The sequence below is a fragment of the Mandrillus leucophaeus genome, unplaced genomic scaffold, assembly GCF_000951045.1.
Source record: "Mandrillus leucophaeus isolate KB7577 unplaced genomic scaffold, Mleu.le_1.0 Scaffold399, whole genome shotgun sequence".
In the NCBI taxonomy this organism is placed as follows: domain Eukaryota; kingdom Metazoa; phylum Chordata; class Mammalia; order Primates; family Cercopithecidae; genus Mandrillus; species Mandrillus leucophaeus.
The window spans coordinates 883,338-901,033 of NW_012104242.1; the positions used below are offsets into that span (position 1 = coordinate 883,338).

A 17,696-nucleotide genomic window follows, 5' to 3' on the forward strand; every position below is an offset into this window, starting at 1 on the left:
TGGAAAATCTAATTTAAAACTGGAAGCACACCTCTCACTTAGGCATCATTTATGCTCTGTGTTGACACCTGAGGCAGTGACACTGGTAACCAACTGAAAATTACGTCACTTCTGTAAAAGATTAACTGCAGATTATCTTAAAGACGTAGTTTTATACTGTTTTGCCTCCACAACCATTTAAGGAGCAAAACTAATGAATTTGAACATAACGCTCTCCAGAAAAACTCGCAATGTGGCATGGAAGTAAAAGAGGTTGGTGGATCATTCCTTACGTTATAGAAGGGGATTTCTACTTGTTTATTTCCATACAGTAAGTGTTGACATTTAAGCCATCTTTATCTCCTTAATATCAATACTTTTTCTTGCTTCATTGCCCACAAAAATCACAAATAAACCACTGGCTGAATAATGAGATCTTGCTACTCTGAGTATGTGCTTTCAATCACACTGCTTCAATAAATGTCTGTTTTGTGAGCAAAACTAATTTCCTGTTGTTGAATGTTGCCATTTATTACAGAATTTCTAGAAAGATGTTCAAATTAGCTGCCCATAGAATCATTTGCTAAGCTTCTTCCAAACCAGAGGGGCAGCCCCATCTTGGGGTTCTGAAAAAGAAAGAACTCCACAATGATTGTAACTGCAAGAAGACAGAACCAAGATTTTATAGCCAGTTAAGAGCAGCAAATTCTACCTGCCTCAGACACATACAAAGATATCAGGAAGCACAGATTTTTAGATAAGTTTGTCTTTTGCAGTGTGACTTACACCTTCAATGGGCTCACAGGCTTACTAAATCAACTACACTGCCCACGAGATAAGATGCCCTCAAAGGGCTCTGACTGCACTGCGGCCAGGAAGACAGAAGAGCTGGCAAAATTCACAGACAGAAAAAAGTCAACACAGAGCTGTGTAGGACAACTAGCAGGGCATGCTTTAGTGCTAACAAGAGTTTGCACACAAACTCTGGCTTAAGTACACCAAACAAGAATTCATATTCTCCAATTTGGAAATCATTGTTAGAGTAATTCACAGCCATATATAAGCATTCAAACAACTACCCACTGTTTAGAATAAATCTTTATTAATTTTAAGTTAAAAACAATTATAATGGGCTGGCCTGGTGGCTCATGCCTGTAATGTCAGCACTTTGGGAGGCTGAGGCGGGTGGATCTCCTGAGGTCAGGAGTTCAAAACCAGTCTGGCCAACATAGCAAAATCCCGTCTTTAAAAATACAAAAATTAGCCAGGCGTAGTAGCACATGTCTGTAATCCCAATTACTCGGGAGGTTGAGTCACGAAAATTACTTGAACCCGGCAATCACTTGAACTTGGGAGGTGGAGGCTGTAGTGAGCCGAGATCGCGCCACTCGACCTGGGTGACAGAGTCAGACTCTGTCTCAAAAAATAAATAAAAGTAATTAAAAAATTAAAATGTATAGCCTAGCATACTGCAGCACAACAGTAAAACAGAGAAAACATACTTACGAACTGTCCGTCTCTATCATGCCATCCCCAAATAACACCGTCCTCTGACACCGGTAGCTGAGGAGTGTTTTCTGAAAACGAAGCAATTTCCAAGCCCTGTGGCTCGTGGTGTAGATCCTCACTAAATACTGTTTCACCTTCTAGTGCACCTTTTGTGACTGTATTAGTCCAGAGATAGCGCACTTGATACCCACCACAACCACTGGCCAGTCTTTCAGAAAATACTGGATTTCCTAACCCTCCCATCGGGTAATAAGAAAATTCACTCAAAAAACAGGAGACTCCTTCTGGGACACTCTGCCAATTCACTTTTGAGGGATGTTCAGATCTATTTAGGATACCTTCTGTGAGTGACGGAATGTGGCCACTACTTGGTACGACAGTGTCTTTGTTGTCCACGGGGACAGCGGGAATCCCCTGGGCCGCATTGCAGGGGGCAGCTGTGTATCTGTCCACTAGGGCGGGATCAACACCAACCAAAAAGAAATGCCCACTGGAAGTGTCACGTGACTCTATTTTCTCAAAACTCACCTTAGCATTTCCCATAAAACCCATTTCACCATTTAAAGTCGACTGTTTAAGAGTGGACTTGGTGTTTCCTTCTTTGAAACGGTGTGCACGTTCATTTGTCCCATATGGACCCAGGCAGTCAATAATTTTGGGATCAATACTATCTTTCTCCAAATAAAGTCTCTCTTCCTCTTCTTTACGTGTTAGTTTTGGTCTACTCAACCCTGATGTATTAGGACCAAAGATACCAGGAGCGTCTTCAATTGATTTACAGTAAATTCCCTTCCATTTTGCGCTTTTACCACTACTAACAGAATTCTCTACTATTTCTGACTTCTGTATAACTGGATTAAAACTCGGACTTAACGGTGGTATAACATTAAGACCATTATATTTGCAGTTGTATACTCGGTGTGTTTCATAATTTTTTTCTATTTGCTTAGTTTCAAAATCAGCGTTCTCCGTTGTACTAGAACTAACGCAGGAGAGTATATCCTGACGTGGCACTGCCTCATATCTTTGTGTGCCTGTTTCCCCCTCACAGGTTGTTTTAGAATCTGACTTGACAGTCTCTATGTCATCTTCAGTTGTCTCTCTATACTTTGCTTGCAGTGATTCTTTTTCACCACTTTCTAACCTTTGAGGGTCACTCAGCTGGTCTTGTGACACACTGAATGAACTCTTCACACATATTTCACCCTCTGTTTTGTCACCTGGGCTTGTTTCCCTCTCTTCTTCCTCTGCGCAGGTGAAAACAAATATGGAGGAAATACAGTTACTGTGAAGAGATCTGGAGTGACTGGGAGACTTGCCATTGGGTGGCACTCCTTGAGCCATGCTAGGCTTTAGGCCGTCTGTCCTCTGCACCATCCCCTCCATGTCCACCAAACGCTTCATACAAGTTTGGTCACAGGTCTGTGTTGCAGCCTCATCTACGTGACACCAAGATTTCGATTCAAAAGCCCTTACACCATGACCCTCAGCCTTCAAATCGCCAATTCTGTCCTCTTCTTGGTAAAAGGCACTATTTTCAGATTGCAGAGACACCTCTCCTCTGTCTGGCAGCAGGGAACTTCTGGCCTCCAGGCTGCAGTCCCCTCTGCGCTGAGCCTTCCTGACTAGCCCGGGAACAGGTTCCAGCTCCCAGCAGTCATCAAGCTGGCTTGGGGCTGCTTCTCTTGAATTAGCATGACCTGAGAGACACCCACTTCCAAATCTCACTGCAGTGATAGGCCTCTTGGGACTTAAATCAATTCTATCTAGACCAACAGGAAGGATACTATCTGATTTGCTAACATCCAAGTGGAAATCATCATTGTCGCTTAGTGGTGTGATAGAGTGATTTTCTCTCTCCTTTTTAGAATGTAAACTCTGGTCGGCAATAACTGTTACCACCTCCGGGTCATTACACCCTGCAACATATGCAGTGTCAGTACAGAAACCACCAGGTGGATGTGCAGTATCAGTACAGAAGCTACCAGGTAGATGTGCAGTGTCAGTACGGAAGCTACCAGGTGGGTGTGCGGTGTCAGTGAGGAAGCTACCAGGTGGGTGTGCGGTGTCAAGAAGGAGGCTACCAGGTGGATGTGCGGTGTCAAGAAAGAGGCTACCAGGTGGATGTGCGGTGTCAGGAAGGAAGCTACCAGGTGGATGTGCGGTGTCAGTACGGAAGCTACCAGGTGGGTGTGCGGTGTCAGTGAGGAAGCTACCAGGTGGGTGTGCGGTGTCAGGAAGGAACCCACCAGGTGGATGTGCGGTGTCAAGAAGGAAACCACCAGGTGAGTGTGCGGTGTCGGGAAGGAAGCCATCAGGTGGGTGTGCGGTGTCGGGAAGGAAGCTGCCAGGTGGATGTGCGGTGTCGGGAAGGAAGCTACCAGGTGGATGTGCGGTGTCAAGAAGGAAGCCACCAGGTGGATGTGCGGTGTCAAGAAGGAAACCACCAGGTGGGTGTGCGGTGTCGGGAAGGAAGCCATCAGGTGGATGTGCGGTGTCGGGAAGGAAGCTGCCAGGTGGATGTGCGGTGTCGGGAAGGAAGCTACCAGGTGGATGTGCGGTGTCAGGAAGGAAGCTACCAGGTGGGTGTGCGGTGTCAGTAAGGAAGCTATCAGGTGGATGTGCGGTGTCAGGAAGGAAGCTACCAGGTGGATGATCCATCTCACTTCCTACTCCTGAGTTATGGCTCTCACTTTCTTCCAGAAGGACACACGAGTGTCTTAGTGAGTCACTGTCCATGTTGTTATTTAATTCAGGGAGTAAGTCAATATTATGTAGTGCACTACTTTCTGCATAATTTTTAGGGAATTCAGTGCAAGCTTCGGCCTGTAAAGCCTCCACCTGCGTGTTACCAGCGTTTGCTTCACAAGGTGCATGGCTGAACACCACAGGCTCAGGGCAAGGCTTGGTTTTCCCACTGCATTCCCCTGTCCTTTCACCTGGACCCAGCGTGTCCCAAGGTGAGAGTTCTTCCTGCCGTGGCTCTGGCTCGCTGGCCCCTGACCCGGCACGCAGCGCTGAAGGCACAGTAGAGCAACACTCTAGTCTTGTAGCTACTCTGTCTGTCCAGGTGCCCAGCTCCTCTGCTACGCTTGGGCAGGCAGAGTCGGCAACACAAATGCTGTGAAACTCGCACTCTCTTGAATCCTGACATTGCTGATGATCAATACCAACAGAGTTTCCATCTTTCTTCTCCCGATCGGATGGGTCAAAAGACTTACGCTCATCACCGCTACTGAGGTGAACGCTGACCACCATTTCTTTCTCTACTAAAGAGTTTTTACAAGTAGCTGGATAACAGTGCAGATGGCCACTCACATAGGTTTCCTCCTGAAGGCCTCGGTCAGAAGGCAGGGGCACACATGAGAAAGGCTCCTCATCTTCATAACAACCTTGTCGGCTGCCGTTACCCACACACGGTAGATCACAGACCCCCTCAGAATTCTGCTCATTAACAACAATATCTAAATTCTTGTCACTCTCATCCAAGTTATCATACCTTGTTAAGAATGTATATATAAAAGAGGAAAGAGGGTTCAATAACTGCTTGGGTCTATGACCCTGTTTGTGCCCAGACCCTGAGAAAATCCTTGTCTGCGCGCTAATGCCAGCTGCACTGCTGGCTCCACTGCCAACAATGTGAACCTCCTCACCTTCAGGGGTATCAAATAATGAAGATAAAGTTTTACTTATCTTGTTTTCTGGTTCCTTCTCCTCCACAGATTTTTGTAACAGGCCAGTTTTTTCACTGTCATTGTCACTACTTAGTTCTTTGCTGAAGCAACAGCCCATGTTTGAGAGCTCACAAGCATACGACACGCGTGCCGATCCCGAGCCTCCACAGACGCACCTCACGCTAACACTAACTTGCTATAATTTCTGAGGAGAAGCCAACACCCAGAGAACAAAAATAACCCCTTGCACAGCGGTCACATGTTCCTGCCACTCAAACCCAAATCCTAATGACAACAGAGCCCGACTGACAGCCAGCATACTCCATGTGCCCAATTCCAAACAGGACCGGGATCCAAAAGCTCAGAACAGCAGCAAGAATGCTGCATTGTGTTTTTTCTTATTCTCATAAACTCAACAAAACATAACTTTAAATGTTATCCCAGCCAGAAAGATTTCAGGCTTCTGGTTTTTCTACAGTCTTCCAGTATTTCCCAAATTATATTTCATGGGATGGTGTTAACTAAATAAAATAGTTCATAAATTCCCCCAAAGGAAAACTGTATCAGAATTTTGCTCCGTAAAATATATAGCTCCTTACAGTTGTATTTAATTTTCTAAATTTACGAAATGATGTCTGAAATAAATAGCAATTTTAAAAAGGTGAAAAAATCAAAGGAGAGGAAAAAAAAATAGCAATAAAAAATAGTGTCTGTAGGAATCAAGAAATTATCACTAATTACGTCAGGTGTGAAAATGGAATGATGTTAGAGATGCATGCTGAAGTATTTGGGGCAAGGCGATACATTGTCTACAACTTGCTTTAAAATACCCTAGCAAATACAGTAAATATATACACACATATATAAAAGTTAAAACAGTCACGTGCATAGGGGGAGGAATAGATTTAAAAACAGCAGTCCAGGCCAGACGTGATGGCTCATGACTGTAATCCCAGCACTTTGGGAGGCCAAGGGGGGTGGATTACCAGAGGTCAGGAGTTTCAAGACTAGCCTGGCCAACATGGTGAAACCCCATCTCTACTAAAAATACAAAAAATTAGCCGAGCGTGGGAGTGCGTGCCTGTAGTTCCAGCTACTCGGAAGGCTGAGGCAGGAGAATCACTTGAACCCTGGAGGCAGAGGTTGCAATGAGCCGAGATCGCGCCACTGCACTCCAGCCTGGGTGACAAGAACGAAACTCCACCTCAAAAAAACAAAACAACACAGCAGTGGAATGTGGGGATGGGTAATTGTTCAAGTTCATGATGCTGCATTCGGTTCATGATATTATTCTCTCCACTTCTGCAGATGTCTGAGCCCTCCAATTAAGAAAAAGGAAAGAAAAGGAAAAAAAGGGAAAAGAGACCTACAAGCTCTGGTGCCAGAACTAGAAAGTCTCTTGAAAGCACTTGACGCAGGAACGCCCAGCCTGCCATCTGGTGAGAAACAGGCGCTGTCCACAACTAAACAAGTTGCTCCTGCACTACGTGGTCCGGCCCCTAACGGTGGACTCACATAATGGGTCTTGTCTTATCTTACGTTGACATCTGCAATGTTTTGCTTTTAGTATAAGTAATTATTTTTCTTCTCATGGTTCTGACATGCGATGTGAAAAACAAAATAATTGTTTTAATTCCTCTGCAAGAGACATGTTGTTGTTTATTTAACCTGTGAGTTATGACTGGTGTCCCATTAATTTTTTAATGTTAACATTTTATGATAAAAAGTTTAGGAATTATACTTAAACATGAAGGTAACAGGAGCAATTCTGAATACACTAAAATTCAAGTACTGAAATCATCATCATAATAATGATTATGATGATAATGGTAGTAAACACTTTACATAGCACTATGTGCCACAAAATATTAATTACATCTATGCATCCATTTTGTCACACATCTTAATTTGCACTCTTAACGACCCCCCAAGGTAGATACTACCAATCCACTGTACAGATAAGGGAAATGAGGCACCAAAAGCTTTAGTGGCAGCTTCGAATGAGAAAACAAAACTCAGATCACACATTGACCACACTGTTACGCTACTCAAAGAGAATGAAACACCTAAATGGAAAAAACACTCTGCTCTAAAGATACAAACGGTTCCTACCAGCTGTAGAATGAAAGGGCACAGTAAAGCAGACAAGGTCACGAGATCACCTGACTGGGTTTGAGTCTCAGCTCCATTTTTACATGTGTCATTTCTGGCAAATTATTTAACCTCTTTGTCTCAGTTTTCTCATTTGTAAACTGGAGCCAACAACGACATCTACTTCAAAGAGCTGTTACACAGACTTTAAGTAGTTGGAATAGAATCCCAAAGTCCCACTTCAAAGTCCCCCATAATCTGGCCCCAGCCTACCTCTATGATCTCGGCTTCTAAGATACCATTCCCCCAACCTCTTCCATCTCATATCAACGAACGCCAGCACACTGCCTCACCATTTCTTTCTCCAGTCTCCTCCCCGCACTTTTCAAGCCTTAAAGTCCTTTGTGAAACCATTCTGTGCTGCTCTAACAGAATACCTGAGATGGGGCAATTTATAAAGAACAGAGATTATCCCAGCACTTAGGGAGGCCAAGGCGGGCAGATCACCTGAGGTCAAAAGTTCGAGACCAGCCTGACCAACATGGAGAAACTCAGTCTCTACTAAAAATACAAAAAATTTGCCAGGTGTGGTGGTGCATGCCTGTAATCCCAGCTACTCAAGAGGTTGAGGCAGGAGAATCGTTTGAACCCAGCGGGGCAGGGGTTGCAGTGAGTAGATATCATGCCATTGGACTCCAGCCTGGGCAACAAGAGCAAAACTCCATCTCAGAAAAAAAAAAAAGACAAAAAAAATCCCTTTCCAAAAGGGAGAAATAGGCAAGAAGCAGCAAGAGGTCCCAGGTAAGTTCAAGACCCAACAAGGCAGACAATATTAACTATCAAGCCTCTCTGGAGAATCACCTCCTTTGACTCCAGGTCCTAACCCTCTGGGCACCGTGGAACAGGGTTGAGTCCCCAGGGCCTCAGGCAGCCCCACCCAATGGCTTTGCTGGGCTCAGTCCACCCAGCAGCTGTCAGGGGTTGGAGTCTCCTGCCCACAGCTCTCCCAGGCTGATGCTGTAAGCTGGCAGCTCCACAGTTCAAGGCTCTCAGGCCACTCCCACGACTCTACTAGGCAATGCCCTTGGTGGGGCTTCTCTGCAGCAGGTTCAACTCCGAATTTCTGCTTGTCATTGCCTGAGTACAGGCTCTGCTGCTGTGATGAGTCCCTGCCTAGCCCCAGGCTGTCCACAGCATCCTGTGAAATTCAGGTGGAGGCTGCCCCACAGCTCTATAGCATTCTTCTTGCCTGAAAATCAGCACCATGGATGCCACCAAGGTTTATGACTTGTACCTTCTGGAGCTGCAGCTCAAGCCACCACTGGGCCCACTCGAGCCACAGCTGGGGTAACTGAGGAGCAAGGCACCAGATGTGGGGAGCAGAGATCCAAGGCAGCTCTGGGCAGCAAGCCTGTGGAGGGCCCCCAGTGCTCATCTACCAAGACACTTCGGCCCTCCTAGAGGGCAAATGTGATGGGCCTGTGATGGGGGGACAGTCTTAAAGATACCTGAAGTAGCCTCACCAACACAGCAAGACCCTATCTCTACAAATAAAAACTAAAAGTTAGCTGGGTGTGAGGGGGCGTGTCTGTAGTCCCAGCTACTTGGGAGGCTGAGGCAGGAGGATCACTTGAGCCCAGAAGTTCGAGGCTGCAGTGAGCTATTACTGTTCCACTGTACTCCAGCCTGGGTGACAGAGCAAGACCCTGTCTTTAAAAAAACAAACAAAACAAAACAAAACAAACAATTCTGAAAAGCCTTTCAGATGGCTGAAAGAGCTGGGTGTTTTAAATTATTTCCTTCTTGTTTATCTTTTTAAACGAAATAACAGTGCCAAATACAAAGTATTTCCTCTTCAGTTTAGACTCCGAAGCCAGATTGCCTGGGTCCAAATCCTGGTTCTACCACTTTTTAGTTCAGTAATCTTGGAGATAAATTACTTAAACGGCTTTGTGCCTCAGTTTTCTCATTTGTAAAATGGGGAAAACAGTAACTAGGGGTAAGACAGGTGTAGGGCTAACAGGAATTAATGAGTAAACTGAAGTGTTAGCAGAGTACACAGTAAGAGCCATGACAATCTGCAGTGATTACCACCATATGTGACACATTCTTTTATACTGGAGACATTCATGGAGCACCTACCTGTCAGGAAGACACTGGGATACATCAATGAACAAAACCAAACCCCAGCTTTGATGGAGCTTGCATTCTAGTCCAGGGAGACAAACACTAAATCTAACAAATACCTAACATTGTTAGAAGGTGCTCACTGCTACACGTAAAGGGTCTGAGGCAAGCCAGAAGTGAGGAGATGGATGTGGATAGACAGGACTCGCTGAGAAGGTGAGGCTGAGACTGAGAAAGGTAAGAGAACAAGCCTCAAACACTTCTGGGAAAGGGACATGCCAGGACCAGCTGAGGCAGAGAGCCCTGCGGTAAGGTGATGCTGGAATGGTCAAGGGTCAAGAGCCCACTGGGGCTGGAGCAGTGTGCCAGGGGAGAGCCAGTGGCCCGCAGAGTCAGAGAGGACAGGTGCCAGACTGTGAAGGGCCCTGCCAGGACTCAGGCTGATTGTGATGCTGAGCACAGGAGTGGCAGGTTCTGACCTGGCCTTCTCGAAGGGATCCTCTGGCCACTGTGTTAGAAAGGAAGGGTGGGTTGGGGACACCAGTGAGGAGTGACTACAGCTGCCCAGGTGAGAAGCACGGGCTTCATGAGATGAGAAGTCCAAACAAAGACTGAAGCAGCCTGAACATCTCAGAAACTTTGACACCACTGCGTGATTCAAGTATCTCATACACACAAGTTCCCTAATTTGAAGATACACATTTCTCCTATTTTCGCAATTTCTATAATCACGACACGTCTTCAAATTGCTGCCAAAACTCACAGGGCTGTTTCAGGATCTTGGCAGTGGATTACCTACATGTGTTTATTTTGCAGAAATACACTGAGTTGTACTTTTATGATCTGTGCACATAGCTGTGTGTGTTGTATTCCCATACATATGTAAGGACACCAGGGCCTATGAAGGCAGCCAGCTGCCAGGCAGCGGACTCCGACACATCTGCCGCTTCCTCCCAGGGATTTGACTATTCTCTCAGTACAACTGTTTGCATGGTACTGCCACACAAAGTTGATTTATAAATCTACTATTGAACAAAATGCCTTAATAGCAATTAAACTGAACCCCAAAATGAAAAAGAGTTTGCAAAAAAACTATTTGTCATATTCTAAATGATGCAAATACTAAGCAGTAAAATTACTAATTTTTTTAAAAGAAATTACAAAATGTTCTAAGTCGAGAGATGTTTTTACTGATCCCAGCGCCTTGAAAGACTACTATTACATCTGTCACACTCCCACAACAAAAGAAGTTTTAGCAGCATGGAACTCATTTACACAAGGATAAAACTAAGAATAGTGAGCCAAATAGGGAATGAAGAAATCCCTCTATTTTTAAATATGCCTTGGAGCTAAAAAGATCAGGGGTATGTGTTATAGAAAGCATTCCTTCTGTCAACGGCCAAAATGCTACAATCAAAATGCTACAATACTATGTCATCAAAAAGAAATATCCTACGTTAAAAAGGATCTACTCCGTCTCAGCACGAATATATTCTAAGAGCAAAAGAGGGCATCTGGTCAGAGTATCCTCCATCCTGGGGCAAGTTCTCGGAAGTTAGCAGGACCAAGAACCGTGCGCACACTCTGGGGGTAAAAGGCTTGTTTCGTCACTAAATCATTCTGAAGTAAAGGCAGTTTTACACTTCCTAACATAGAAACAAACGTATTTCTAAGACAGGAAACTGTACCAACATCCTTAAGGAAAGTTCTGAGGTCTTTTGTTTTTATTTTATTTTTTTAGAGACAGTGTCTTCCTCTGTCACCTAGGCTGGAGTGCAGTGATGCAATCACAGCTCACTGCAGCCTTGACCTCCTGGGCTCAAGCAATTCTCCCCCATCAGCCTCCTGAATAGCTCAGACAGCAGGCACGCACCACCATGCCTGTTCTTTTTTTCTGTGTAGATATGGGGTCTTGAATTGGGCTCAAGCAATCCTCCCACCCTGGCCTCCCAAAGTGCTAGGATTTATAGGTGTGAGCCACTACACCCAGTCAAGTCTTTTCTTTTCTTTTTTCTTTTCTTTTTTTGAGACAGAGTTTCGCTCTTGCTGCCCAGGCTGGAGTGCAATGGCGCTATCTCAGCTCACTGCAACCTCTGCCTCCCAGGTTCAAGCGATTCTCCCGTCTCAGCCTCCCGAGTAGCTGGGATTACAAGCATGTGCCACCACACCCGGCTAATTTTTGTATTTTTAGTAGAGACAGAGTTTCATCATATTGGTCAGGCTGGTCTCGAACTCCTGACCTCAGGTGATCTGCCCGCCTAGGCCTCCCAAAGTGCTGGGACTACAGGCGTGAGCCACTGCACCCAGCCCAAGTCTTTTCTTAAAACAGACTGACAAGGTGGCAACAACCTGCCAAAAGGTTTAACCTGCAAGATATCATGCCAAGAGCAGCCATGTGTCATTTATGTATAAATATAGGAGTTGGATATTTTCATAGAAATTCAAGCTTTCTGATTGCGAAGCCTACTCTTATTTAAAATATAAGCCTGCAATAATTAATCGGGATTGCTAATTAATATTCATTCAGAAGCTGTGTCATCAAAAGGCAAAGGTGGTTTTTTTGAAAACTGATAAAGGAAGGGACGAAAGTTTTTTGTTATCACCATCTGTAAAGGAGTTTTAAAAAAAGAAAAAATTCTGGGCCAGGTGCAGTGGCTCATGGCTGTAATCCCAACATCTTGGGAGGCCAAGGCGGGTAGATCACTTGAGGCCAGAGTTTGAGACCAGCCTGGGCAACATGGCAAAACACCATCTCTACGAAAAATACAAAAATTAGCCAAGCATGGTGGCGCATGCTTGTAATTCCAGCTACTCAGGAGGCTGAGGCACAAGAATCACTTGAACCCTGGAGGCGGAGGCTGCAGTGAGCAGAGATCGCACCACTGCACTCTAGACAGCTTGAATAACAGAGTGAGACTGTCTCAAAAACAAATAAATAAATAATCATTTTGATATAGCTGATTTGCTGAACTGTACATAGAGTTTAGTATGAGGACGAGTTAGAGTTCCAATTTCACCTTCCCAGTTTCACACTATGATTAGAAGACTTGCTGTGACTTTGCATTTTTCTTTTGAGGAAGTAATTTAACATAAACACTTCTATCTAATATTACTTGTTCCTTAAACATCATCATTCACTCACATTCCTCTCTCAAACCTGCTGTTGATTTATGATAAAACACAACAGCATCATTCCAGCAGAAAATGGTTTCCAGGCTGATGCAGTGTCTCCAGGGGAAAAGCAGCTGCTTGGCTGGTCACACGCAGGAATAAGAACTGGAGTCCCTGAGTGGGCTTCAGGAGGGGCAAAAAGCCGCCGAGAATGACGTTTGCTATAGATGAAGTTTGTGGCCCTAACAGGGAAGGTAAAGAACCTTTAACCAAATGACACTGTTGCTGAATGCAAGTGGTTGTTTTCTTCTTCCTCAAGGAGAACCCATCGCAGTGGCCCACTGCCAGTGGTCACTCCTCATCATAAATACCCTCAAAATCCTTTCAATCCCTTCTCGCTATCTATCACCTTACCTTGAAAGTCAAGACCTTAGGAGGAATGTCACCGTTTGAGTTGTGTCTACCACTCCTGTCTCTCACCCACTGCAATCTGGCTTTTGCTCCTATCAGTCCTGGAAAATACTCTTGCTAAGGTCACAACTGACCCCTCGCTTTGTACCTTACTACACTTCACTTGAGTCAGCCTCTCTGCCTCTATCTCTACCCCACACTGTCCTCTGGTTTTCCTTCCATCCCTCTGACCACTCCCCGTCCTAGTTTCCTTCACGTTTCTGAAATATTGAGGGACTAGAGAGTTTCATCACTATCCCTGCCTGGAACTCAGGGAAACCTGACGCAAAGTACTGTAATCATAACTATTAGTACGCTATACTTCAAATTAGTAGATCCTTATTACACCAAAGTGAGAACATTCAAAATGATCTTGCTTGACTAGGGGCAAGATAAAGAGTGCTTCTTCCAGACTCACCTATGTCCCAGCGCCTCCCACCTCCAGGTGTATGCTCATCTTGTACCTAAGGCTCACACACAATATGATCATGCAACCTTGCATGCTGTGTTAGGGTTCCTTGAAGGCATGTGTATCCCACGCTCATCTGAACAACCTCTCCACAGAAAATTCTTAGCCATCATTATCACTTGCACTCAGTTTTGTTGAATGGATGGACACTCAAATTTCATGCAGGCAGTACTAGCTGCCTGCCTGCCTACCAGACACAACGCATTGAGCTGGCCACAGAAGGGAACAGAATGCGGAGACACAGAGCATGTTTGTGACTGCCCAACGCTGGGTGAGAAACAGGGCCTAACTATAAGTGGGCCTGGGAGTGGACTGGGGATTTACTGGGGTAATGTAAAAGTTCTAAGACTACATTACGGTGATGATTGCAGAACTCAGTAAATCTACTAAATATAATTCAACTGCATACTTTAAATGGGTGAATTTTACAGAATGTAAATTACACTTTAATAAAGTTTTGTTTTTTAATGAACAGAACACAGTACCAGAAGTTTACAGTTTAGTGGAGAAAACACATGTACACAAATTTGAGTAATTCTGACAATCAAGTAACTCATTATAATATACTGTTCTCATATTAAATAGGGAAACCATATTCTTTTTTTTTTCTTTTTTTCTGAGACAGAGTCTCGCTCTGTCACCCAGGCTGGAGTGTGGTGGCACGATCTCAGCTCACTGCGACCTCTGCCTCCCAGGTTCAGGCCATTCTCCTGCCTCAGCCTCCCAAATAGCTGGGACCACAGGCGCCTGCCACCACGCCCAGCTAATTTTTTGTATTTTTAGTAGAGACGGGGTTTCACCGTGTTAGCCAAGATGGTCTCGATCTTACGGAAACCATATTCTTACAGTCTAATAAAGATCACTTTTTTGTATTCTTTGGCTAAACCTGTAAATAGTTACTAACTCAGTAAGTTTTCTGGAGACGGCAGGAAGCTGTATAATAAATGCAACTAAATAGTACCAGTGGATAAATGCAAACCTGCTCCTGAATTATTCAGGTATTTCTTTGGGTATCTCTATTGCAAGTCTCCTCCTACTCAACTTTAATGGAACGGCTAAACTGTAAATAGCCTGGTTCCTCAACCCTGACTGCTAAATGTATTCACGTGCTCATCATAACAACTGGCTGAGCCCTGCCACCTAATCACTAAACCAAAGCAAACTCCTGGTCAACTATGAAGCACGTAACTCTCCACACCTGTAGGTGCACTATGAACAATGCTAATTAGAAAACATTCATAGCAATGCCTGCAATAGGTGGATGTCTGAATATTATGTTGGACTGAAAGTCAACCATGGAGAGAACTGGAACTTGCTGAAACAAACTAACTCCCTTAGAGATTTATACTCAAGGGATATCTAATTTATGTCTTATATAATTTTCTTCTTAGACTACCAAAGGTCTTATGTTTGGATTTAAAATGACTTTAAAATATTATAAAATTCATTTTTAAAAAATCAATGTGCACCAAGCACAGTGGCTCATGCCTGTAATCCCAACACTTTTGGGAGGCTGAGACAGGTGGATCACTTGAGGTCATGAGTTCAAGACCAGCCTGACCAACGTGGTGAAACCCCATCTCTACTAAAAACACAAAATTATCCAGACATGATGGCACATGCCTGTAATCCCAGCTACGTGGGAGGCTGAGGCAGGAGAATCCCTTGAGCCCGGGAGGCGGAGGTTGCGGTGACTGAGATCACGCTATTGCACTGCAGCCTGGCAACAAGAGGGAAACTGTCACAAAAAAATAATAATAATAAAATAAAAAAATTAATGTAAAAACAGAATACACAAAAATTTTACATAAAAAATAAATTTATAAAATATAATAATTTGGAAGGTGTCTTTTGTTTTTTTAAAATTCTTCTTTGCTAAAAGCTGGCCGGGTATGGTGGCTGATGCCTGTAATCCTAGCACTTTGGGTGGCCAAGGCAGGAGGATCACTTTGAGTTCAGAAGCTCAAGATTAGCCTGGGCCACACAGTGAGACCTCGTCTCTAACCGAGAAAAAAAAAAAAACTAGTTTAACAATCCAACTCCTCCTTTAATTCCTACATGAACTGCTTATAATGGGGGAAATAGATGAGATTTATTGTAATTTTTATTTTTTACATAAAAAATTTTTACTTTTTAAATTTTATGCAATGTATAAGATCCTTCCATCAAACTGAATTTTGAGTAGTAGCTCTCTGAAGCACTTTATATATGCATATGCAAATGATGAAAGGCAGAATTTAAAAACCAATGAATTCTACTTCCTTATTCTTTCATTAGCCACAGCTAAAATGTGAAACAAATTTTCTGAGTAAAAGCTTACTATTCAATCTGTGTGGTTTAAGGAACATAAGCTACCAAAATGGAAAGCTAATCATATACATACAACAGATTATCAACGACACAATAAAAATTTTCTGATTAATATTTGACAATAAATTCATCTAAATGGTATGCTGTTGTTTGCAGAACTGCACACAAAACAGACACACACAGAAGCTAGTAAGGACATACAGTACTGACAGTTACTATACCCATGGGGTGTGGTGATGAATGGATCCCCGACCACAACTTTTTGAGAAATATCTACATTTTCTAATTTTTGTTACAATAAACATTTTTCTTAAGGAAGTATATCTGAGCCTTGACTGTGATTAAACAATCTGTGATTAATCTCAAAATCAAATTACCTGACTCAAAGGTGGAATGGAACTTGTCTGAGAAGTGGTTTGAGATATAGGACCGTTCATCTGTAAAGTTGAAAACAAAGACAACATCAGTACAACATTAAAAAAAAAAAACAACACCACATGTCTTCAAACCACAGTAATAGGGCCAAACTAAACCCACTGAGAAATGCACATTTTACATGACAAATTTGTGAGTTCATAAGATATTCAGAAGGTAGGAGGCTTAAAATTTTTAAATTCTGAATGAACATCATAGATAAAGTTCTTTGTAGTTTCATTAGGGAAAACTAAGAAAAGCTACTTTTCTCAAAGCCATTTTGGAACTTTAAATATTACTGCTTGACATAAAATTTTTAAATGAACAAAAGTAGTCAAAAAAATTTATATTAAAATCCTAACTCTTTAAGTACATCCTACTATAGTGACTATAATGTTATTAAAGTATTTACAAATCACTACATAGCCTCGATTTAAAAAATAAATGGCTTTAAGTATCTAGAGTTATAACAATTTTGTTTTTGTTATCACCTACTACTTATAGTTTCCTCTACAAAGCTACCTATACATTTTTCAGACTGATGGGGCTCAGGACTTCCTCCCCCAAAAATACGGCACATTGACATTTGAGGAAACAGCAGAATCAGGCCAAGGAAACTAGAAAGAATTCTCCTTACCCCTTCTCCCTCGAAGCAGGCCATAACACAGCCAACATTTCCCTAAAGACCCTTCCAGAGGGGCCCTGCTTTGTACCAGGAGGAATATCACACAGGGATGTCAAGAAAAACCTGAACACACCAGCCTTGCTAAGTTTCTCCAGTTTATTAGCTCTAAGTCACATCCCTTCTGTCCAATCATGCTTCTCCACACTGGCAACATCTGCATCAGACTCCGTAAAAAAAAAAACACAGTTTTCCCTATTTCTTGGGTTCTTCCTTTGTGGAGGCTCCTATGTCACATACAACTTATTACTAAATACACGTGTATGCTTTTCTCTTGTTTATCTGTCTTTTGTTACGGGGGTCTCAGCCATGATCCTCAGATGGGTAAGAAACCTGTTCTCCCCTACAAGACTCTAATATCCATATGCAGATCCTAAGATGTGCCAGTGTTCCTGTTGAGAGCCCCTTACTAACTCCAGTAGAGAATCCTTTATCAAAATAGCAATGGACTCCCCAGCACCCCATTCGACAGCACCCACCAGATGAGCACTGTCCTTGCCCTCCTGGACTCTCTGCGTCTGCGGTTCAGCCACAACCTTAGCGTCCTGATCAGAAGTCATGGGCTCCACTGGGAGAAGTGTGATGCTAACCTCAGGATGCTGTAAAATGGCAAAGACATTAAACAGGTCATTTGAAGGGCACAGTATGATTATTTAAATAAAATTAAAATCCTTGAGTTTTCCAGCACACACGTTTATCCCTCTGAATTTAAAAAAGTTTAAAGAAGTCTGCCCATATGCATACCTTACTTACCAAGAAGTGAACTTAATTTTTTAAATAAGTAAGTTTCTTCTTCACACCATTCTGGTGAAGATGACCACACCAGGAAACTTGGAAACCCACGTGCTGACACAAATAAACCCATTTGTGCCTGAAAACT

The 17,696-nt window shown here is 43.3% G+C and overlaps 1 protein-coding gene across 2 annotated transcripts in view; it reads right to left on the bottom strand.

Annotated features, from left to right (window-relative positions):
- LARP4B (La ribonucleoprotein domain family, member 4B) overlaps positions 1–17,415 on the bottom strand; it is a 79,025-nt gene extending 61,610 nt beyond the window's left edge. For both annotated transcript variants that reach the window (XM_011991554.1, XM_011991553.1), the window contains exons 1-2: positions 17,296–17,415; positions 16,098–16,157 (exon numbers count right to left, since the gene is read on the bottom strand). In XM_011991554.1, the coding sequence (XP_011846944.1) occupies positions 16,098–16,157; positions 17,296–17,376 (141 nt within the window). In that variant the 5' untranslated portion in view covers positions 17,377–17,415. The remainder of the gene's footprint in view (positions 1–16,097; positions 16,158–17,295) is intronic.
- Positions 17,416–17,696: the final 281 nt, after the last annotated feature.